Source organism: Culex pipiens, chromosome 2 (genome assembly GCF_016801865.2).
Source record: "Culex pipiens pallens isolate TS chromosome 2, TS_CPP_V2, whole genome shotgun sequence".
Taxonomy (NCBI): Eukaryota; Metazoa; Arthropoda; class Insecta; order Diptera; family Culicidae; genus Culex; species Culex pipiens.
Window position 1 is genome coordinate 27,988,905 of NC_068938.1, and position 22,493 is coordinate 28,011,397.

General features: G+C 38.8%; 3 protein-coding genes across 6 annotated transcripts in view; all 3 read left to right on the top strand.

Annotated features, from left to right (window-relative positions):
* Positions 1-615: 615 nt before the first annotated feature.
* On the top strand, positions 616-3,154 carry LOC120426647 (angiotensin-converting enzyme-like). The gene is made up of 6 exons (XM_039591435.2): positions 616-765; positions 856-1,176; positions 1,241-1,968; positions 2,023-2,730; positions 2,789-2,961; positions 3,028-3,154. Exons 2-6 carry the CDS (start codon positions 883-885, stop codon positions 3,060-3,062), a joined length of 1,938 nt encoding a protein of 645 aa, XP_039447369.1. The 5' UTR covers positions 616-765; positions 856-882; the 3' UTR covers positions 3,063-3,154.
* Positions 3,155-4,203: 1,049 nt separating this feature from the next.
* Positions 4,204-10,505, top strand: LOC120426648 (angiotensin-converting enzyme-like). Of its 3 annotated transcripts, none has more exons than XM_039591438.2 (5): positions 4,204-4,498; positions 8,576-8,939; positions 8,999-9,362; positions 9,480-10,360; positions 10,428-10,505. In XM_039591438.2, exons 1-5 carry the CDS (start codon positions 4,265-4,267, stop codon positions 10,442-10,444), a joined length of 1,860 nt encoding a protein of 619 aa, XP_039447372.1. In that variant the 5' UTR covers positions 4,204-4,264; the 3' UTR covers positions 10,445-10,505. The 3 variants fall into 3 exon arrangements, with proteins under 3 accessions (XP_039447372.1, XP_039447370.1, XP_039447371.1); XM_039591436.2 differs by lacking the exon at positions 4,204-4,498 and adding an exon at positions 8,056-8,379; XM_039591437.2 differs by lacking the exon at positions 4,204-4,498 and adding an exon at positions 8,056-8,346.
* Positions 10,506-14,524: 4,019 nt separating this feature from the next.
* LOC120426646 (angiotensin-converting enzyme) overlaps positions 14,525-22,493 on the top strand; it is a 244,131-nt gene continuing 236,162 nt past the window's right edge. Inside the window, exons 1-2 of one of the 2 annotated variants that reach the window (XM_052708789.1) lie at positions 14,525-15,574; positions 19,518-20,105. In XM_052708789.1, the coding sequence (XP_052564749.1) occupies positions 15,212-15,574; positions 19,518-20,105 (951 nt within the window). In that variant the 5' untranslated portion in view covers positions 14,525-15,211. The remainder of the gene's footprint in view (positions 15,575-19,517; positions 20,106-22,493) is intronic. The other variant, XM_052708788.1, reaches the window with a different exon arrangement.

Sequence of the window (22,493 nt, forward strand, 5' to 3'; positions counted from 1 at the left end):
AACAATTTCCACATCACCCATGTGGGAAACCGATAATGGGGTAATTCATGCGTTCCAAACTGTCAAAATTCCAAAACGTCATTGCCAATCTTCGGTTCGCTGCTTTTGTTCGTGTTTGAAGTTTCGGCCGAGACTCTGCCTTATTTGAAGAAACTAAAGAATCATAACTGTTTAATTCAATTTCAATATTTTATGGTCTTTCACTAGTGACTTTGCCTCAGGGGAATAAGCTTTATCGTTGGATGTACTAGAATTTGCAATTCAAAATTAATTTTAGCATGTTTCAGGTATTTTACCATTAAAATTTGTATTTTTAAAATTTATCATATTCGAAAATAAAATTTTATTACGGAAGAAAAATGCAAGACACAAATTTTATGTTTTATTCCGATGATATTTAAATCAAAAGTATTCATATTAAATGATATAAAAATAAAACGACCAATCAATCATACTTGATTTTTATTATCAATTCTCCATTGTATGAGATAAAAATAAATCTTTCAAATCACAGAATCAATCATGTGGTACAAATCACCAGACTCAATAAGCCGCTGTTGTACAGCAGTTATCTGTAACACATTTCCAATAATACCAAAACAAATTTCTGAGCGTGTTATCATCACACTTGCACAAACAGATCTGTTTGTTACTCAAAAACATCGAACTGAATCTTCTCTACAAACGAGACCCATTTCTACGATCAGTTCCCGCCGAACACCCGAACGAATCACATCTCATCGTAAAAAGACCGCACCTTAACTCGTAAGTAGCTTTCTAACCGGTGATAAGCAAATTACATAATTTCATTGCATCCTTATCAGTAAGTTTTCAAAACATATCCTCCCACAATAGATCACCGATCAATCCGATGACCCGCGGATGACCACAACGCCGACAATGTCCGCAAATCCGATCACCATTTTGATCGTGATCCTTGCCGCGGCAGTCCTGCTTGACGCCGGTATTGTTCGCCAGCGACGATCTGAATCCAACGAGATTCCACTGACTGAGCAAGAAACCAAGGCCCGTGTGGTTCTGGAACGGTGCGAACGCCGCTACCAGGAGGGCAAAGCCAAAGAAACGCATGCGGCATGGGCGTACACGTCGAACCTGACCGAGTACAACCTGATCAAGAATACGGAGGCAGCGACCGAATTCGCTGCCATACAAAAGGTAAGAAGAGTGCGGGTTTGAGATGACGCGACGAGTTCATGACCTTTTGTTTGTTTGTTTGCAGTCTGTGGCGGAGGAGCTGCGGCAGTTTGATTACCGAACGTTCAGGAATGAAGATCTGAAGCGACGGTTTAAGCGGTTGGCCGTGCTGGGCTATGCAGCGTTGCCAGAGGATAAGTTCAAAGAACTGTTTGGAGCGGTATCCAGCATGGAGTCGAATTACGCCAAGATCAAGATCTGCTCGTACCGTGACAATACAAACTGTCACATGACGCTGGATCCGGAGATTACGGAGCTGTTGGGGAACAGCCGTGACCCTGAAGAGCTCAAGTACTACTGGGTTGAGTGGTACAACAAGGCGGGAAAGCCTACCAGGGAGTCGTTCCAGAAATACGTTGATCTGAACAAGGAGTCGGCTAAGCTGAACGGTTTTAGCAACGGTGCCGAGGTTTGGCTGGACGAGTACGACGATCCAACGTTCGAGCAGCAGGTTCAGGACGTGATCACCCAGATCAGACCGCTGTACGAGCAGATCCATGCGTACGTTCGACACAAGTTGCGCCAGAAGTACGGCGATGCCGTCGTCTCGAAGAAGGGACCGATTCCGATTCATTTGCTGGGTAACATGTGGGGACAGACCTGGGAAGGAATCGCCGACTTGACGACTCCGTTCCCCGAGAAGAAGCTGCTGGACGTGACCGATGAGATGATTGAGCAGGGTTACACCCCGTTGAAGATGTTCCAGATGGGTGACGATTTCTTCCAGTCGCTGAACATGACGAAACTGCCACAGTAAGTGAAAATATTTTCAAGATCTACACCAACCTAAATAACCTTTGCTTTCAGGGACTTCTGGGACAAGAGCATCCTGGAGAAGCCGAAAGACGGACGCGACCTGGTTTGTCACGCCAGTGCGTGGGACTTCTTCGCCACGGACGACGTCCGTATCAAGCAGTGTACCCGGGTCAACATGCGCGAATTCTTCGTCGTTCACCACGAGTTGGGTCACATCCAGTACTACCTGCAGTACCAGCATCAACCGATCGAGTACCGCAAAGGAGCGAACCCGGGCTTCCACGAGGCCGTCGGTGACCTATTGTCGCTGTCCGTCTCCACCCCAAAACACCTCAAACAAGTCGGACTCCTCAAGGACTACGAAGAGGACGAACAGGTCAAGATCAACCAGTTCTACCGATCGGGCGTCACCAAGTTCGTGTTCCTCCCGTTCGCCTACACCTTGGACAAGTACCGCTGGAGTGTGTTCCGGGGTGAGATCAAACCAGAAGAGTACAACTGTCGCTTCTGGCAGCTTCGCAGCGAGTACTCCGGCGTTGAACCACCGGTGGTCCGCACCGAGCAGGACTTTGACCCTCCCGCCAAGTACCACGTCTCGGCGGACGTCGAATATCTGCGCTACTTTGTGTCCTACATCATCCAGTTCCAGTTCCACAAGGCCGCTTGCACGCTGGCCGGCGAGTACGTTCCCGGAGATGCGGAGAAGACGCTGAACAACTGCGACATCTATCGCAGTGCAGCCGCTGGAAACAAGATCAAGTTAGGTCCAACTCTCGTTTGCCTCAAACTCAAATTAAACTACTAATTTCTTTTGCAGGGAAATGCTCGCCCTCGGAGCCTCCAAGTCCTGGCCGGACGCGATGGAGGTGCTGACCGGGGAGCGTAAGATGAGCGCCGACGCTATCCTGGAGTACTTTAAGCCGCTACAGGACTGGCTGGTTGAGGAAAACATGCGGCTGGGGGCGCACGTCGGCTGGACGGCGACGGATAGTGAGTTGTTTTGCGTGGACGGGCGATGTTTGAAAAGTGCGTTAATTCGTAATTTATTCTTTTCAGAATGTGTCGCGCAAAAGTTTGACTTTATGCCGTGAGAAAAGCTCAATTGATGATATTTTTTGACTGTCTGGAACATTTGTTATTCGTATAATTGATTCTATTGAAAATAAATACATATTGATTTTAATATTTGCAATTTATTAAAAAGAAAACTCACAACACACATGCCGTCCTTTAAAAAGTTCACAAATATTATTATCTGGATCAGAAAAGTGATTTGTTTAGAAATTGTATGAAATAGTTATTCACCTTAATATAAAATTGATTATTGCTTTCCTCCAAAAACTAGAAAGGCAATTGAAAGCCGGTTCATAAAGCTATCGAAAGATCACAAGAAAAGTGATCACGCTATATTGTCGCACGTCGTCTTTGACGTCCCGAGAAAAAAACTCGTTTTAATGTTTGACCAGGAATAAACAAAACACTTGAGCTCGCAATGTAAACAATAACAAACAGGTTTTGTTTGGCTGACCTGACCATACTGTGCATTGTCCCGAAATTTGGTTACCGGAGTCCCAAGTTATAAATAAAATTGTTTACAGTAGTCGGGCGTGTACGTGTGACAAAACTTCCTCTGATCAAATTCTTTTTGACCAGTTGTCGCACTTGCAGCAACTTTCAGGGTGTTTCAAGATAGCACGATCAGATCGAATCTTCTTTCATTTGGCGAGTGACAACAATGCGCGGAGTTTTTTCCGGATTTTGTTGAATATCTGAGGATTGAAATCGAATTATGGGGATCTGTAAAGGTTACTTTCGATGATTCTAGGCTTATTATTAAATTTACAGTAAGAATAACTCAAAATTCAAAATTTTACATATTCTGCAAAAAAAAAAAAAAATAGTTTGATGAACATAAAGGTCGCTGCTCCCTTGCTTCGGCTCATCACCAGTGAACAAAGCTTTCGTTAGAGACAAAAAAATAAACCCGAACGAAAGTTTCCCTAATGATCCACCCACGCATCCAACTCGATAACGAGGTCCCCAAAATAATCATGTTTTTTACTATCAATCACTCTCTCGCGCAAAGTCCCCGAATCATTCCTCTCAGCCGGTTTGCCATGTATCTCTTTGTTGATCTCTGCTCTTGCAGATATACTACTCTTCTCCCGTATCAGTTCTTCTCCACCATCTCTCGCGAGATGCGTCGCTATAAAGAACGCCAGCCGGCTTCCCGCTGCGTTTAGTACCGTTCGGATTGCGGAACGGATCGGTTCTCCGTCGATAACAGGAAGCTATGGTGACAAAAGTGCTCGTGTTGGCCCTGCTGGCCAGCGTAACCCTCGCGGTGAATCCCGACCTCGAGGACCAGGAGCTGGCGGGTCAAAAGTACGTCAGCGATCTGGAGGCGGACATCCTGGCCCGGAACAACGAAGCCACGGAAGCGTCCTGGGCGTACGAGTCGGACATCAGCGAGGCTCACCTGAAGGCCCGGGACGAGATCCAAGTTCGCAACGCAAACTACTTCAAGGTAAGCGAGGCTACCTGTTAGAACGATGCGTTCAATGCGCTAAACAGTACAGACGGGTTCAACTACACGCAATTAGCATTTATGATGATCGTGACTAGACCGGCCGGCTGGCTCGTAAAAATAGAATTTGTCATTCGATGCACGAAGAGGAAGAAGTTTGCACTTGATACTGGATTGCTGGACTTGATCTGGCTTGCAATCGATAAAAAGTTCAATGGCACCGTGATTGGTTAGAAGGAGGGCTTAAAAGCAGGCAAGTTCTTGCGCCACTGACGTCAGGCCACTTTCTTCAAGTTGAGGGTGAACCTGAAAATCTGGTTTTGGGGATTTTCAGCTTTCTTGAGCGTGATTGAGAATTTAAGTCGACGATGAGGCGTTAGTTGGAATGAGTTTGAATTGGCTTTTGCAGATTTAAGTTTTTCAAAATGTTAGTGATAGCTGTGTTTGATTTTAGTAAATCAAATTTTTTTTTGGTTTGAAAAAATATAAAAAAGTATAAAAATTGAAATTACGAGCCATGGTTTCAACATTTTAATGAAAAAAGTGTTTTAAAATGAATTATACACCTGTCCAGTTGTTTTGCCTTAAAATTATAGAGGTATTGACGAAAATTTTAGACTAGACTTCTATTTGCATGGAAATTTTGAATTTTTTTGGAAATTTTTTTTTGCCCCCTGATTTTTCAGACCAATTTTAAACGGGGGGGGGGGGGGGGGTTGACATAAGTTTTGAAAAATATTTGCAACGGCCTTACTAAAACAATAATTAAAAAATAGGTGCAAAATCAAATCTGCAAAAAATACGAGTTTAATCTGTTTTTTGCAATTTAAAAATATTTCATTAAGGAATAAAAATTTGTTTAAAAACTAAGAAAATTTCCTGTATTATTTTTTACTTTGTTGATCATCTGCTGTTTGCGGAGATTAAGAGGCTGTTAAAATTTTGTGAAAAATGAGTTTTTCCTAATGTCATCTATTAACCCGCATTTTTCAACTAGCAATATCTCGAAAACTTTTTATTGGTTGGATTTACAATGAAAAAAACTTTTGTTAAATTTAAATTTAATTCTTTGCTTTCTAATAAAAAAGGCCGTTGCTAATATTTTTCAGAGTTTTTGCCCCCCTTCAAAATCGGTCTAAAAAATCAAGTGACAAGCAAATATTTTTTTTCAAAATACTTAAAAATTATAATGGAAATAGAAGTCAAATCAACTAAAAATAATTTGAAAATCATTTGCCTGATTTTAAAATTATATTAAGGCCGATGCAAATATTTAAAAAAGTTTTTGTCCCTCGGCCCTGACCGAGGTCAAGGGGGGGGGCAAAAAAATAAAAAAATATAAAAATTTAAATAACAAGCCATAGTCTTCACAATTAAATGAAAAAAAGTGTTTTAAAATGCATTTTACACTAGTTCAGTTGTTTTGCAATCATTAGTTTTCAAAAAATCTAAGACCTGACAAAAACAAAAATTGTATCGAAAAAAAAGATTTTGCATCGAAAATTTTCAAAAAATCTTAAGATTTTTTAATAAACCCAAACATGCTAAAAATGATTTTAAATGCAGAAGAATGTATTTTAATTTGATTTTAGTTGGTTGCACTTCAATTTTCATTGAAATTTTGAAGTTTATTGTAAAAATATTTTTTTTGCCCCCTGATTTTTCGGGCCAATTTTGAAGGGGGGGGGGGGGGGTGACAAAAACTTTTAAAAATATTTGTACCAGCCTAAGCATGTTTGGGCAGGATAAAAAATATTTTGAATTTTTGCATAGTTCCAATGTACAGTACTACAAATTTTTTTTTTCGCTATACAAAAATTTCTGAGCTTGTAATTTAAACTTTAATGTTCTATTTTATTTTTGCCCTACTCGCCTTGCTAAGAGTCAAGGAAAATAAATTTAAAAAAATATTTGCAACGGCCTTATTAGGAATAAACAAAAATAGCTTAAATAACTTATTTTGGTCATTTCAAAAAGCTTGGCCGAATTTTTAAATTTTGAAATTACTTTTATTAAAAAGTTCAGTTCAGTTCAATCAGTTTTATTTTGACATTTCCGAGTTTCCGAGATGTTGAACGAATAGCTTTCGAGATTGAAAAATGACCAAAAATAACCAAATTTCAATTCAACTAGTTTTTTAAAAAATTGTCAATTCGCGATATCTTGGAAAATATGTATTGGTTTGATTTTCAATAAAAAAATACTTGTATTTTTTTTTACTTTTTAATGAAATTTAATGAAAATACATCATTTGGAATAATCATAAATACCACTTTTTTGATAATTTTGTATGTATAATGCATAAAAATATTTAAAAATTTTAATGTTGCTTCCATTTACCCATTTTTTTTCATTGTACCATGTAAAAAAAATATTAGCTTAATTTAATGTTGGCTCAAAAAATATATTCTATGGTATTTCTCAATCTGAAATAATTTGTTTGCTTATCTAAGCGAGTTAGAACTATTAAAAATTAAAACCTGAAAAAGATAATAATTGTGAAAAAATAATCAAGAATAGCTAAAATTTGACTACAAAATGGCATAAAATATGGAAAACTGGAGAATATTGTTATTAAAATAAAATATTTGCAAAAATCACTACAATTTCTCTCCCAAGCAGTTTGGAGATCAACTCAGCAAATGCCGCCCCAATTCACTCTAGAAAAATCAATAATAATCTTGACATTTTCTTCGATTCATCTGAACGTTCATGATGTGACGCTATTTTTCCAAATTAAAATTGAATTAAATCTTGCATAATAAATTACTTGCTCCCACCTGGTCCTTATCAATTCCTTATCGGAGCATCATTGTTTCTTCAATAATACAATATAGATTCTCTTTCAATTCACGCGTAATCTACCTGAACAATCATATCATGAACTCACCTCCACGTCTCATCACGACAACAATTTTGATATCTCAAATTAATAACACAAACATCCACAAACGACGACGATGACGGACTTGGGATGTCACCGCCGCTCAAAACCAGCTTGATCACCGTGGAACTTCAATACTTTTCCTTATTTGAGTCTTGTCCGCGGGGAACGTTACTCGACGCGTCTGAGCTGAATTTCAATCAAAAACGTAACGTGCGAGGTTGAGGGAAGTCCCCCTTCTTTAAACGTTGCATCTAAAATTCTGAAACGATGATTAAGACATTCTAATGTTCCGGCGGCTACCCATTTCTGAGGGGTTGATTGTTTGCGCTATCTCATTTGACTTGGTTCCGATCTGAGTCTGGCACTGAATAGGTTGGGGGGTGAGAACAACGACCACCCCCCCTTTAAGGTCTCCATATGATAATTACATGACATGCGCGGTCAAATCTACGAGCTTTTCTCAGCGTATACTCAAAGCTCTCTCGGGTACGCGCGCGATCATTGTTTACACTGGGCAAACTTTGCGTTACAGCATCTCTCTCAATATAGATGATCTGTGTGCTGCCGCACCGCACTACCCTAATTTGAACGTTTGATTAAGGTTTCACGATGGGTGGGTGATGTTTGATGATATCGAAGCAGTCAGTCTCCACGGCGCGATCGCCCACTTAGTAGCTGTCGAGGTTTGGTCGCGTGAACATTTGATATCACTTTCACATTGAAGATGATTTGGATGGGTTTAGTTGTTCTGCTCGCGATCAGCTGTGGAGTTGGGAACGGTGGGAGGAATCCGCCGTCCGCAGAGTTGAACGCGGCAGCCTACGTAAAGTTTGTTGAACCGTTGATACTGCAGCAGATCAACAAGGAAACGGTCACCTCGTGGAACTACGAGAGTGACATCAACGATCGCAACGCCGAAGAGTCGCAGAACGCTTCCGTGGAGAGTGCCCTGTTCTCGAAGGTATCCCATGTGACCGAAGCGTTGCTGATTTTGGTAGTAACTTCTCTGCTTGATGATCTTGTGTGTTGGTGATGAGGTGTAGCGCACACTGTTTCTCTGTTGACTTTCTTCAGCCACTTCGAGCCGATCAAGGTCTGCACATGCAAAATTTGGGTCACTCAGTCTAGGCGTTTAGCAATAAACCTTGCTGCATGACCTTTCCGCTAAAAATCCCCCGTAACATTTGCAGGAGGTTGCCCGCGAGCTGCGCAAGTACGACTGGCAGAACTTCAAGAATGGCGACCTGAAGCGGATGTTCAAGAAGATGACCGACCTCGGCTACGCTGCTCTGCCGGAGGCCAAGTTCACCGAGCTGCTGGACGCCATCTCGAGCATGTCGGAGAACTACGCCACGGCCAAGGTGTGCGACTACAAGAACCGCGAGAAGTGCGACCTGGCGCTCGAACCGGAACTGACGGAGATCTTCGCGACAAGCCGTGACCCGGAAGAGCTCAAGTACTACTGGACGCAGTGGTACGACAAGGCTGGAACCCCAACCCGGGAAGCGTTCGACAAGTACATCAAGCTGAGCAACGAAGCGGCCAAGTTGAACAGTAAGATTGGCGTATCTCAAACCCCAGATTCCCAGAAATCATCAATCACTTCTTTTCAGATCTCTCATCCGGTGCGGAAGCCTGGCTGGACGCGTACGAGGACGAAACCTTCGAACAGCAAGCGGACGCCGCCATTGAGCAGATCCGTCCCCTGTACGAGCAGATCCACGCGTACGTCCGGCACAAGTTGCGCGAGCGTTACGGTGAGGATGTCGTTTCGGAAAAGGGACCCATTCCGATGCACCTGCTGGGAAATATGTGGGCCCAGACGTGGGATAACGTGGCGGACTTTACGACGCCGTACCCCAACAGTCAGCTGATGGATGTTACGGAGGAGATGGTCAAGCAGGGTTATTCCGCAAAGCAGATGTTCGAGATGGGGGATGACTTCTTCGTGTCGCTGAATATGACTCGGCTGCCGCAGTAAGTAGAATTGCTTCAAAATGAGTTTTAAATTGTAATGCAAATAAGATCTATAATTACATTTGTCACCCTTATCATAAATTTAAAAACAAAACCCATCTCGCATCTTTCTTGCAGGTCCTTCTGGGAGAAGAGCATCCTGGAGAAGCCCACCGACGGTCGCGAGCTGGTGTGCCACGCCAGCGCCTGGGACTTTTACAAGACCGATGACGTACGCATCAAGCAGTGCACGCGCATCAACATGGAGGATTTCTTCACGGCGCACCATGAGCTGGGCCACATCCAGTACTTCCTGCAGTACCAGCACCAACCGTCGACCTACCGCGAGGGTGCGAACCCCGGTTTCCACGAGGCCGTCGGGGACGTCATTTCGCTGTCCGTTTCCACGCCGAAGCACTTGGAGAAGATCGGACTCCTCAAGGACTTCGTTATGGACGAGGAAGCCAAGATGAACCAGTTCTACCGCCAGGGTCTGTCCAAGTTGGTGTTCCTGCCGTTCGCCTACACGCTGGACAAGTACCGTTACGGTATGTTCCGAGGGGAAATCAAGCCCGACCAGGCCAACTGCAAGTTCTGGGAGATGCGCACCAAGTTCTCCGGCATTGAACCGCCGGTAGTCCGCAGCGAGAAGGACTTTGATGGGCCCGCCAAGTACCACATGTCCGCGGACGTTGAATATCTGCGCTACCTGGTGTCCTTCATCATCCAGTTCCAGTTCCACCGGTCGGCGTGCGAACTGGCCGGCGAGTACGTCAAGGGGGATCCTGTGAAGACGCTGAACAACTGTGACATCTACCAGAACGCGAACGCTGGCAATGCCATCAAGGAGATGCTCGCGTTGGGATCTTCGAAGCCGTGGCCGGACGCGATGGAGGTGCTGACCGGGCAGCGCACGATGAGTGCCGACGCGTTGCTCGAGTACTTCCAGCCGCTGCAGGATTGGCTGGTGGTGGAAAACAAGCGGCTGGGTGCTTACGTCGGATGGGAGAAGTCGGACAGTGAGTAGAAATTTGAAGATTTTTGATGGTTTACAGAAATTAACGCCTGATTTTTCTTTCATTTCAGAATGCAAGTCCAACTAATCAGGTTCCTGGATTGCAGAACTGCCATGATTATTTCAATAAATCCGCTCGGAATGCTTAATTTATTTGTTTTTTTTTTTAATTTTTATATATTTTTTGTTAGTTTATCAGTTTTATCGTTGAAATCAGGGTGACTAAGGCCGGTCGGGGCGTTAGATTTCTCAGTGGGGTGGGTCTTAACGCAATCAGTGCGTTATATAGCGGTACCAAAATGATCGGCGAATAACTCATTCAAGCCTGAAACAAGTATACATTTAGGAGTAATGGAGTGAACGATCCGAGTTTTGTTTTGAAAATATGAGCAAAGTTAAATTCCGTTAAGTTTGGCAATCGGGGCAACACATTTTCTCCCTTAAGAAATTGATAAAAAACATTTTAATTAATTTAAATTTTAAATACAGAGAAACCTCTTTTTACGCGGTGGCGTTACGCTTTTTGTTTCATAGATTTTTCTTAAACCATATATTACTTTTTTTTGCTAGCTTCAAAAAGCGTGTTGTAAATCTGAACAAAACCTACAAATTACTTTTGAAAGATTGGCTTCCCGATTCTCCTTAAACATTTCTATTCACGCTTACTTGATATGTATTTGATCATTGGGATAGAACAGCTGTGTTGTGCTTAGTGAACATTTTTTCTCATTGCTTTGAGCAAATAAATCAACAAACAAAGCGTTGAAAATATGAGAAAAATAACGATTAAATACTCCGATTACTGTGTTGCGATTGAATAAAACTTCTTCAATATGGTTTTTAGGATGGCTCGAGATGTTTAATTTTTCAGAACATGTTTTTTTCGGTTGCTTTCAGGTCCATAAACAACTCCCCAAAATTTGGGAGCGATTTGTTGCGTCCACACTTGTCGCATTGCATTTTAATTTTTTATGGAATAATCTTCTTTTTAACATTTTGATTTTTATAATTTTAATAAAAAGCCTTAAAATTGAGAATATTCTCTAAAACTTTCCTGAAAAAAAGTATTGAGCCCAAAACTGGTTTAAAACAGGATTTCCAAGCAAAAAAACACGTTTTAGACCAGTTTTGAGCACGCTGTATATTTTGACAGGAGCAAGATAGCATAATACTTTCTTGGGAAAAGTTTCAGAGAACTTTGTTTTATTAAAAGTTTAGTGGAAAATAAAAATGATGAAAATCAAAATAAAAAAGAGGGGTTTTCCATACTAATTCCCTTACAAAATTGAAATGCAATGCGCTCCCAAATTTTAGGGGGTTCTGGTTTGATTTGATCATTTCTTTTTTATTTTCCGTATAACGACGAGCCAGCCTAATGGTTATATTTATCAACTGATTATTCCAGGTTTATTTTTCAATTCTGATGAAAGTTTCTTCTGGTAGCTTTTGCGAATAAGAAAAGAGGAAAAAGCCAGAACGTACATCGTAAAGAAAGAACTGGAGCTCGTGAAACTCTACAACGCATTAAGGGGTTACATACATGTAGAAAATCAAAAAATTGCATATTTCAGAAAAATCACAAAATTCACTAAAAAGATGATTTTCAATCACTCCTGAAAGATTCATGAAGATATTCCGTGACTGAACTGAATAAGAGATGATTTAAGTTCACAATTTGCCATGCGCTAAGTACACTGTCAAAATTTGTAAACGTTTTTCTCTAAACACCGAGTTGATTTACAGGTGCCATCATATCTTGAAATCGGATGGACCAAAATGGCTGAATTTGGGGTGAAGACTTCCTAGACATATCAACACGTGTGCATGACGAAGCACGATTTTAAATTTAGCTTTTTTAAAAAATACAGAAATCAAAAACTGTGTCCTGCACACAGGACCGGTTCAACGAGTCTTCACCAAAATTTTGAGCCAATTTGGTCAAAGCAGTGTTGAGGTATCGTGGCACCCGTTTTTTTACTGCTAACATTAAATAGTTATATCTCGGCAATGGTACATTCAATTGTCTTCATATTTATATTGTTAATAGATCAAAATGTATTTGTTAATGCTATGCAAAAAGATTTAAAAAAAGTTAAATGTGTGCTCATACAAAACTCAGACATTATTGACGATTTACATGTATGTAACCCCTTAATGGAAGAATATTAGAATTATCAAACTAATTACACCAAAGCCACAGAGGACACGTAATCCAGAGATTTCCGAAAAGGAGGCAAACTTTACCAAGGACTTGAAGTACCATTTGAAAAAGTACGATCACAAATGTTTTCAAAACGAATCGCTGAAGAGACAAAGTGTTGGAATGTTGAAGAACTACTGGGATAATCGAGAAGCTACGATTAATCAATTCTTTTTGACTGCAATTGATAAGTCTGGAGCAACACGAGAAAAGGGCGGATAAGCATTTTGACAGCTCGAACTATTTTACAAATTCCGAGCCAACAGGTAACTTTTTCACAAAACTCGAAATGTTGAACAATAGTTGACCTTCTCAGCTATTTTTTAACACTGCGGGTTTTGTCAAAAAGTTACTTGTTGGCTCGGAATTTGCAAAATAGTTCTGGCTGTCAAAATGCTTATGCGCCCTTTTCAAATGTTGCTCCAGAAGTTGACATTTATTCCGTTTGTTTACTCGGTGGGCAAGTTTTGTTAGAGGGTGTTTAGGGGGGAAATCAGTCCCAAGAATTACAATTGCAAACTTTGGGACAATCGACTAAGATATTCGGGGATTAAACCACCGGAACTACGTTCCGTGATGGATACCGATTGTTAATCTCTTTGTTGGAATTTCATCCTTGAAAATTTACGTTAAAACTCAATGAGCTCAACCGACTTGAGATTTTATTTTTATGACCATATGACACAAAATCCTTCAAAAAATAACGCCACACGACATACCCGCGTAAGTGTAAACAATGTAACTCAAAGTACCGCGCTTAGTCTACCTCCCCCAAAAATGATCTTCATTGTTTTTATCTCTCCCCCAGTTTATGAGGCATATATGGCCTAGAGTGGTGGTCACCTTAAGAGCCGTATTTGCATGTGCACGACTGATTCACAACACTGAGCTTGCGCGTAAGCAATTTGCTGGCTTTGACTCACGAGCTCGCTTGAACGGTGTTTTTATTCGCGGGAGGACGGTTTAATTTTCATCAAGTCGCAAAACGGAATGAATGGATCTGTTCTTAGCGCACGTTGAAGTCTCGCGGTTTGTAAATAGCGAGGGGTTGTTGAAATGTTTTTTTTTCAGATTCTTTGAATTCAGTTTCACAAATAAATGTTCGGTTTATTTTTTTGAAATCATCTTTGTCCTTGCATTACTTATATCTATAAGACCCTTCTTCTGGATTTCCCAAAACCCCAATCGCCTGAATGAACCTTTTCTCAGAAATGTTTATTGCTGATAAAAATGAGTAATTCAAATTCATAGTTTTTGATAATATTTAATGATTTGAAGACTTTATTGTTTATTTTTTTTTAACAATTTGAAGTTTTTAAGAAGTGAAGGGAAAATCTGTGTTGTCATAAAATTATTCATTTACTCTTTTTTGGTAAAACAACAACAATAAAAATATAACACTGTCCAACCCGGGAATTCTAAATATCAAGAATTTACTTTTTAATAACCATGAAAAAAAAAAATAATAAGAAATGTGCAGAGTTTTGAACCATTTTCTCGAGTTATGCAAAAAGTTGAGATCGTGAAACTTACTTTTAGTAGTGTTTAACAATTAACTCAAAATTAATAAAATATTGTTCAACATACCCCTCGTTTTAAGAATTTACTATCCAAGACGATATTGTCGCCAACAATTCTAATCACCTCCAGTAAATAGCTTGGAGGAAAAACCACACCATTTGCGTGTGTGAGTGTGAGTGCACTTGTCCACATACAAAAGAAAAGCAACACACAAGCACAACAATCGCAGATGCACACATCCGATAGCCATTGAGCTTGTACTTGTGCATAAAACAACAACACCAATTGTCGGTTCTATTACTCCCTCGACCCTTTGCGGCGATTCTACGTGCGGCGTAGGTGGACGTCCGTCTGTGTGTGTGCAGTTACTTAGTCACCACCAGCCGTTATCTCGCTCTAACCGCGCCGCGAGGGTTAATTTGAATGTTGTTAGTTAGCATGACTACGCGCCGGGTCGCAGATAGTAAAAACGATTCTTTTCATCAGGTTCCCATCAGAGGCGTCAACGTCGACGACTTGGCCGAAGGTTCACACATTTAGCCAAGTACCCGCATCTTAAAACCCAGTGTGTGTACGTGCATTACCTGTTATGTATTGTTGATATGAGCTGTCCCTACCCGAAAAGTACTGGTGGAACTTGACTCCGGGCTCCGGAACCGATTCCCAGTCTTGGTCGGAAGCTCGCCGCGAACGGTTAAGGGTATTGGGAGGAACCCCACGAGTTGTGGAGAAGTTGGTTGGTTTGGAAAGTTCTAGGTACTGCGTTGGTGAAGATCGTGGAGTTTAGTGTTTTGAGATATTGGTAGATTTCATGAAAATTGTGAAGAATTAAAATGTGATGCTACGAATTTCTTATGAAATTGCTTAGTTAAAAAAGATGCAAGAAGATCAACTAAACGAAAGTGAAACTCAGCAATAACGCAACCTGTTGTTAATAAGTAAAAACCCAAGCTTACCTAATTTACATATGGTGAAAAGTGAAACCCATTCATCCAAATAGCCTAAATTAGTTCCCCCAAAATATGACCCACATCTAATTTGCATATTTAAACTGTGAGAAAACATCCGTTAAGTGCATTACATAAGTGAAAAGAAGAGAATTTCATCACAAGTGACGAATTCAAGCGCAAAAAAATGTCTCAAAAAATGTCGGAAACCCTTCTGAGGGTTGCATTGTTACTGCAAGTTATCATAAGCACCCATGGAGAAGCGGATCCCCAGTTGAACATTCCGGCAGGTCAAATCAACCGCGATCTGCAGGGAAGGCCACAGGTGTTGCCGAATAGTTACACCGGTGAGCGGTCAGGTCAGCATCGCGATCGGGACGACCTGCAGGATGGAGAAGAAGGGGACACCAAGAAGGCTGGGAATGATTTTGACCACAGTCGAAGTGAACGATTTGGACCGCCGTACGACGATAGGGATGACGAGGAGGAAAACTATCCGGAAGGGAGGAGCAATGATGATCAGAGGGATCGACAGGATCGGCCGAATAGAGTGAGTTTAGGGGATGTGAAAATATTAAATTCCCAAGCTTGTGAACACGTTGGAAATGTCATACTTTTTCTGTGCTTAGGAATTCAGTTGTGTTGACAGTAGCATTTGTTCAGGTTTTTTAATCTGAGTAATTTGAGATAATTATTAAATGAAAGGATACCAAATTAGATGATTTCAAATGACTAGTTTTTAATCCTAAGGTTGAGGTGATAAGAGGGTTATCTGAGCTCTACACTATATTAAACATTATTTTCAAATTCTATATTAATCCCAGGTTTAATACATAAAATAGCAATTGTAATGTTCGATTTTAAAAATATTTTTCAATGCAAACAAAAAACAAAGCTGTATTTATTTTTAAGAGGAATTATTAAATTAGGATTTGATTAACCTCATGCTTAACAAAAAATATTGTTAAATTAACCTTCAAACAGACATTTTTTTCCTGATTAAGGCCGTTGCAAACATTTGTCCAAATTTTTGTCGCCCCCACTTCAACATAAGCTCGTGAAATCAGGAAGCTAATTTATTTTTTATTTTTGAAAAATATGTTTGATTATCTGAAAATAAAAATTTAAAGAGCATTTATGTGCATTGGTCATGCTGTTTTGTATTGTTTGTTTTCAATTTTAGTGAAATTTCGGGTATAATACCGCAAAAAGGTTTTTTGCCAAACTTTTTTTTTCGCAGAATGGCGACTTTATGAAAACTAATGATTTCAAAACAAAACAGCATTTTAGTAAACCCAGTTGGATAATTTTTTAGATGGATAGATTTTAAAACTGATAGCACAAGGTGTTTTAGCTTCAGTTGTCATTATTTTGAGAAATATCTTATTTTAGCAGTTTTCTGTAATTGAATTTCCTGCTTGCGTTAATACCAATTATTGCAATGAATTGTGATAAGCGATAGATGAATGGACCTTTCAATTAAAACCAAACTAGTTAATAATTAAAACAAAATGTAAAAGTCAAGTACAAGAAATGAACATAAACTGAATATTTTATTTCATTTTAATAAAATATAACATTTATGTTGTTTAATTTAAAAACATTGATTAAACTTTTTCTTTTTTGAACGACTACAAAATCAATCCAAATTTAAAACACTGAATTTTTTCAAAGGTTTGACAATATTTTTTCTCAATTTCAGCGTAAATAATATTTTGGGATAAATGGTTTATTATGCTTAATAATATTTGGGAAATTGATATTTTTCTGTTAAACCAATTGTCATATTTTAAGAGGGTAGATCACGCACATTTTTTTTTCTTTTTCTCCAATAAAAACTGTTTATTAAGTTTGAACTTTACTTGCAATTTTCACCAAATTGAGTTCCCTGCTCAGTGGTTCAGATCACAAAAGTTAGTTGTTACTTTGGTTTTCTTATAGAAATATTAATTTTTGAACTTTTGGGTTTTCATAAGTGTTGTTACTGAAAGAAAGAAATGTTATCTTAAATAAAAAATACCATGATTTTTACCTGCTTTACAGAGGGTTAGGTATGCCAATCCGAGCCACATTTTCGAAGTCACCAAAGTTTTATCGCTTTTAAACAAATTTATCAGAAGCATCAGCACGAACCCTTAAAATATTTTTTCAAGCAAATTGTTTAAGGACTATGTTTAGTAGAAGTGTGATTTTACGAGTCATTCTGTTAGACAATTTCATAGAAAATTTTCTAAACTATTCAAAACAAAAATATTTTCAGATATGGTCACTCATGGTCACTATTTTAAAAATTTAAAAACTGCAAATATTTTGCTAAAATCAAACTTTCAGTGGCTATATATAGGAAACGGAGCCCTTTATCAAAAAAACTGTAAAGTAATTTTCGATTGAAAATTCAATTTTACATAAAAAAGTAAGTCAAATTAGTTATTGCATGAATTTTGATTTTTTTTCAAAAATTACTATTTTTTCAAAAAATCATAACTCGGCGGCAGATTTTCTGACCATGTTTCTCTATGGCTCAAAAGTTGCGGGTGTTTGTCCCCGAAAAGATATTAAAAAATCTCGAAAATAAAAAAATAAGTTTTTTGGGAAATTGAGTTTTTGTGAACAAATGTTAATTAAAAAATCGGCAAAAAACAATTTCCGTGTACCTATTTTTTTCTCAATAGTCCTCAACAATGCATACAACTTTCCCCAAGACACCAAATTGATCAGAAAATTCACTCAAAAGTTACAGCTGTTTAAATATTTACGTACCATTTTTGTATGGACAGCAGCCAAAATTGTATGGAGACTTGTAAGGGGGTAATTCTCTACCAACTCACACGAAATCGGGAAAAGTTGCCCCGACCCCTCTTCGATTTGCGTGAAACTTTGTCCTAAGGGGTAACTTTTGTCCCTGATCACGAATCCGAGGTCCGTTTTTTGATATCTCGTGACGGAGGGGCGGTACGACCCCTTCCATTTTTGAACATGCGAAAAAAGAGGTGTTTTTCAATAATTTGCAGCCTGAAACGGTGATGAGATAGAAATTTGGCATCAAAGGGACTTTTATGTAAAATTAGACGCCCGATTTGATGACGTACTCAGAATTCCGAAAAAACGTATTTTTCATCGAAAAAAACAATAAAAAAGTTTTAAAAATTCTCCCATTTTCCGTTACTCGACTGTAAAAAATTTTGGAACATGTCATTTTATGGGAAATTTAATGTACTTTTCGAATCTACATTGTCCCAGAAGGGTCATTTTTTCATTTAGAACAAAATTTTTCATTTTAAAATTTCGTGTTTTTTCTAACTTTGCAGGGTTATTTTTTAGAGTGTAACAATGTTCTACAAAATTGTAGAGCAGACAATTACAAAAATTTTGATATATAGACATTAGGGGTTTGCTTATAAACATCACAAGTTATCGCGATTTTACGAAAAAAAGTTTTGAAAAAGTTACTTTTTGCGTTTCTCTTTGTTTCGTCGTCCGTGTCTGTCGCGGGTGACCATGAACGGCCATGATCGATGACGACCAACTTTTTTAAAACTTTTTTTCGTAAAATCGTGATAACTTGTGATGTTTATAAGCAAACCCCTTATGTATATATATCAAAATTTTTGTAATTGTCTGCTCTACAACTTTGTAGAACATTGTTACACTCTAAAAAATAACCCTGCAAAGTTAGAAAAAACACGAAATTTTAAAATGAAAAATTTTGTTCTAAATGAAAAAATGACCCTTCTGGGACAATGTAGATTCGAAAAGTACATTAAATTTCCCATAAAATGACATGTTCCAAAATTTTTTACAGTCGAGTAACGGAAAATGGGAGAATTTTTAAAACTTTTTTAGTGTTTTTTTCGATGAAAAATACGTTTTTTCGGAATTCTGAGTACGCCATCAAATCGGGCGTCTAATTTTACATAAAAGTCCCTTTGACACCAAATTTCTATCTCATCACCGTTTCAGGCTGCAAATTATTGAAAAACACCTCTTTTTTCGCATGTGCAAAAATGGAAGGGGTCGTACCGCCCCTCCGTCACGAGATATCAAAAAACGGACCTCGGATTCGTGATCAGGGACAAAAGTTACCCCTTAGGACAAAGTTTCACGCAAATCGAAGAGGGGTCGGGGCAACTGCTGTGTGAGTTGGCGGAGAATTACCCTTGGGTGAATCAGTGACACAAAATAACGGCCCCCACCAATTTGAGCTAAATAAAAAAATACAAATAAAATCCATTTCCGGTTTTGGTAGAGAGTTGCTCATATTCAAAATAACTCTTATTTTAGACATGTTTGCAAAAGCTGTAAAATGTTGTGCATAAAATATTTGAAAAAGGCAAATCTGATGTAATTTATCCTCTTTATTAAATAAGAGTGGTTTCTGCTAATATATGGATCAACTTAGCTCAAAAACACTATTTTAAGCAACTGACTGTTTAAATACAGTAATTTTCCACGAAAATAAAATATAATAAAATTCTATGAATATTTCTTTTCAGCCCTTTTCTTACGATGATCGCAATCGGTACAACAACTACAATGATGACGACCGCAACAACTTCGATCGCAACCGCAACCCTTACGACCGAGATCGGGATCGCGGTCGCGGTCAATACCCGTACAATCGGGACCGCAACCGGTACGTGTCGGACGTAGATAACCCGGACCTCTACCAAAACCGTGCTCCGTACAACCCGAACCAGGACGGCCGCTACAACCCGGAAAACGGCCGTTACGACCCCAACGACCGACGCCGGCCAATCCAGAACGACGTAGACAACCCAAATCTGTACCAGGACCGTACTCCGTACAACCCGAACGGACCACAAACGAACGGCGGCTTCGACCCGAACCGCAGGCCTCAGTTCGGCCCCGTCGACCAGTTTGACAACGGTCGTCCCCGGGACTCGTTCAATCCGGGATCGTTCCGGAGTGTCGAGGAGGAGCGTCGCTTCCGGGCGGAAACGGAAAAGCTGAAAACCTTCCTGGCCGACATCGACCGGAAGAGTTCGCTCGAGTGCTCGCTGAATGTGGCCGCCCAGTGGAACTTCGAGACGAACGTGAACGATGCGACGCAGGTTGAGGCGGTAAGAGCATGGCTTTTTCTTCTCATTGTGGGGCTCCGCTATTAATAGGCACGAATTAGTGGTTTCCTATTCTGAATTCTGAGTTCACCGCAAACACGTATGGTATCGTTGGTAGGTTTTGTCGCCAGGGTCGGCAAGGGTCGGCTTTGGTGACCGACCGACACAATTGTGGGAATCTGCGGTGGTTTGACATTGACATACACGTTTGGCCCGCCACGTCATGTACCATAAGTTAGAATCGAGAAGAATCGTGAGGAAGTTCTCTTTGAAAGTGGAAATTGAAAAACAAATGGTTTGCTTTTTTTAAGCTTTGGCCCTTTTCAATATTTTGAAAATATATGCATTTCAACTCCAGTCGAGAAATGTTTTTTTTTGAATTGCTGTTAGTTGATAGAAACTCAAATTTCATGCATTATTGAACTAGTAGAAGGAATAAATATTTTTTTGAGTTTCTCTGTTCTCGTTTCTCAAATAAATAAAATTCCAAAATTTATTTAGTTTTTTTTAATTAATTTGCGATATAATCTGTTTCATCATTTGAGCAATATGGAAAAAATAAAATTTTATCGGAAAATTCTTATCCTTTTGAAATACTTTTAAAAATTGATGTTTTCAAAAACATCCGGGTACAAAATTAATTGAATTATTGAAAATCTTTTCTTTATTGAAACATTTCTTATATTTTGCTTTGTTTTAAGAATAATGACGTCAATAAACATTTTGGTTTTTATTTATATTTCCAAATACCATTTAAAAAAAACTCCTTGCTATCAATAACAATAATATAAGAAAACACTCAGTTGCAAAAAGATGAGCTGGTCATACAAAATGGGTACGTGAAGGAATTTTCTAATTAATTTGGCGTGTCTTTCAAAAAAGAAACATACACACAATAAATTAAACGATTTTTTAAGTAAACTTTTATTTATTTATAAATTTATTTTATTTTTCAAAATTTTTTGATAAGCTTTAGGGGACTGAAAAGACATATTTTGAACCAGTGCCTAATGGTCCAAAATCTGGTTCCGGAAATATGATTTAAAAAAAGAAATGTTTTTATATGTCGTCATAACGGCAATTTTTTTAAATCATTATTTAAAATTGAATTGAATATGGAAAAGTACTTTACAATCTTTTTAGTTAAAATTTCCTTCTCACAAGCTATATCCACTTTATGAATCTATTTTCGATTTCTTTTCGTTTTTGTTGCATGTTGAAAACGATATCTTGGAAACTATTGATCAAGGGGTTTCCAGCATCAAGGATTACTGACAAGTCTAAATGGAATTACCAGGATTACTGGCAATATGTCATGAATTACTTTGATTTCCCAGAATTACTTGGGATTTCCAGAAACCACGCAGAATTGCTCAAATTTATAAAAATAACTTGGAATTACTGCCTAGCTTCCAGCATATTGAGAATTGGATCGAATGACAGCTGTCAAATGCACAAAACCACGTGCTTGGCAATAGTACGTCCATCCCGGGAATTCCCGGCACAAAATTGCCGGGATTTTTATATGTTGTACGGGGAATTTCCGGAATTAATCAAAAATTATAATTTGGCCTGGAAATTACATTAGTATTACAATTAATAAGTTTAAAATTTTCGAAAATTTTACATTAATTGGTACCATTTTATTTGTTGTCATTTTTGTTTTTAGACATCTTAAACCAATTTTCAAGCTGTTTTATTCATGTCATATAGAAATTAAAAATAAAGTAAATATTTATAAGATACTTATTTAATTTGAATTAGAATTGTGGTGCATATAAAAATTCATAGCACAACACAGAACAGCAAAAATTTGTTTAAAACTGGAACGCCCAGCGCATGTCCAACTTACACAGACGCCCAAGCCTCCCAGAAAAGGAGGAACAGTAACTTCAACTCACTGGTTCTCGGGCATTACTCAACCAATCAGGACGATTCTTGTTTCCAGTGATTTGTAAGAATGTCTAGATGATCCTAAAATTGTGCAGAACTTAATTCGATCAAATCTGTAATTTTTAAGTCCGGTGCACGATCAAAAACATCGTTCCACCTTTTTTTAAACGACTGCCGCCGCGGAATTTTTGGCGATTTCTTTTTACCCGCCAAAAAAAAAAGTTGGAACGATGTTTTTGATCGCAAAAATTACAGATTTGATCGAATTAAGTTCTGCAAAGTTCTATAATCATCTAAACATCTAACAAATCACTGGAAAGAAGAATCATCTTGATTGGTTGAGTTATGCCCGAGAACCAGCAAGTTGAAGTTACCGTTCCAACTTTGCGTTGGAATGTTAAGCTATTTAAAAACTGCTATCCTTGTTTAGATTGATATTAATAGTATTGAGCTAATTCTATAAATTTAAAGCTTGAAAAACAAAACAAATATAAAGAA

Bases quoted from the DNA above. Each gene is read 5' to 3' on its own strand.
- LOC120426647 (XM_039591435.2), top strand. From the start codon at position 883: ATGACCACAACGCCGACAATGTCCGCAAATCCGATCACCATTTTGATC. The intron at 1,177-1,240 runs GTAAGAAGAGTG...GTTTGTTTGCAG, and splicing joins AATTCGCTGCCATACAAAAG to TCTGTGGCGGAGGAGCTGCG. The intron at 1,969-2,022 runs GTAAGTGAAAAT...CTTTGCTTTCAG, and splicing joins AACATGACGAAACTGCCACA to GGACTTCTGGGACAAGAGCA.
- LOC120426648 (XM_039591436.2), top strand. From the start codon at position 8,110: ATGATTTGGATGGGTTTAGTTGTTCTGCTCGCGATCAGCTGTGGAGTT. The intron at 8,380-8,575 runs GTAGTAACTTCT...TAACATTTGCAG, and splicing joins CCGAAGCGTTGCTGATTTTG to GAGGTTGCCCGCGAGCTGCG. The intron at 9,363-9,479 runs GTAAGTAGAATT...TCTTTCTTGCAG, and splicing joins AATATGACTCGGCTGCCGCA to GTCCTTCTGGGAGAAGAGCA.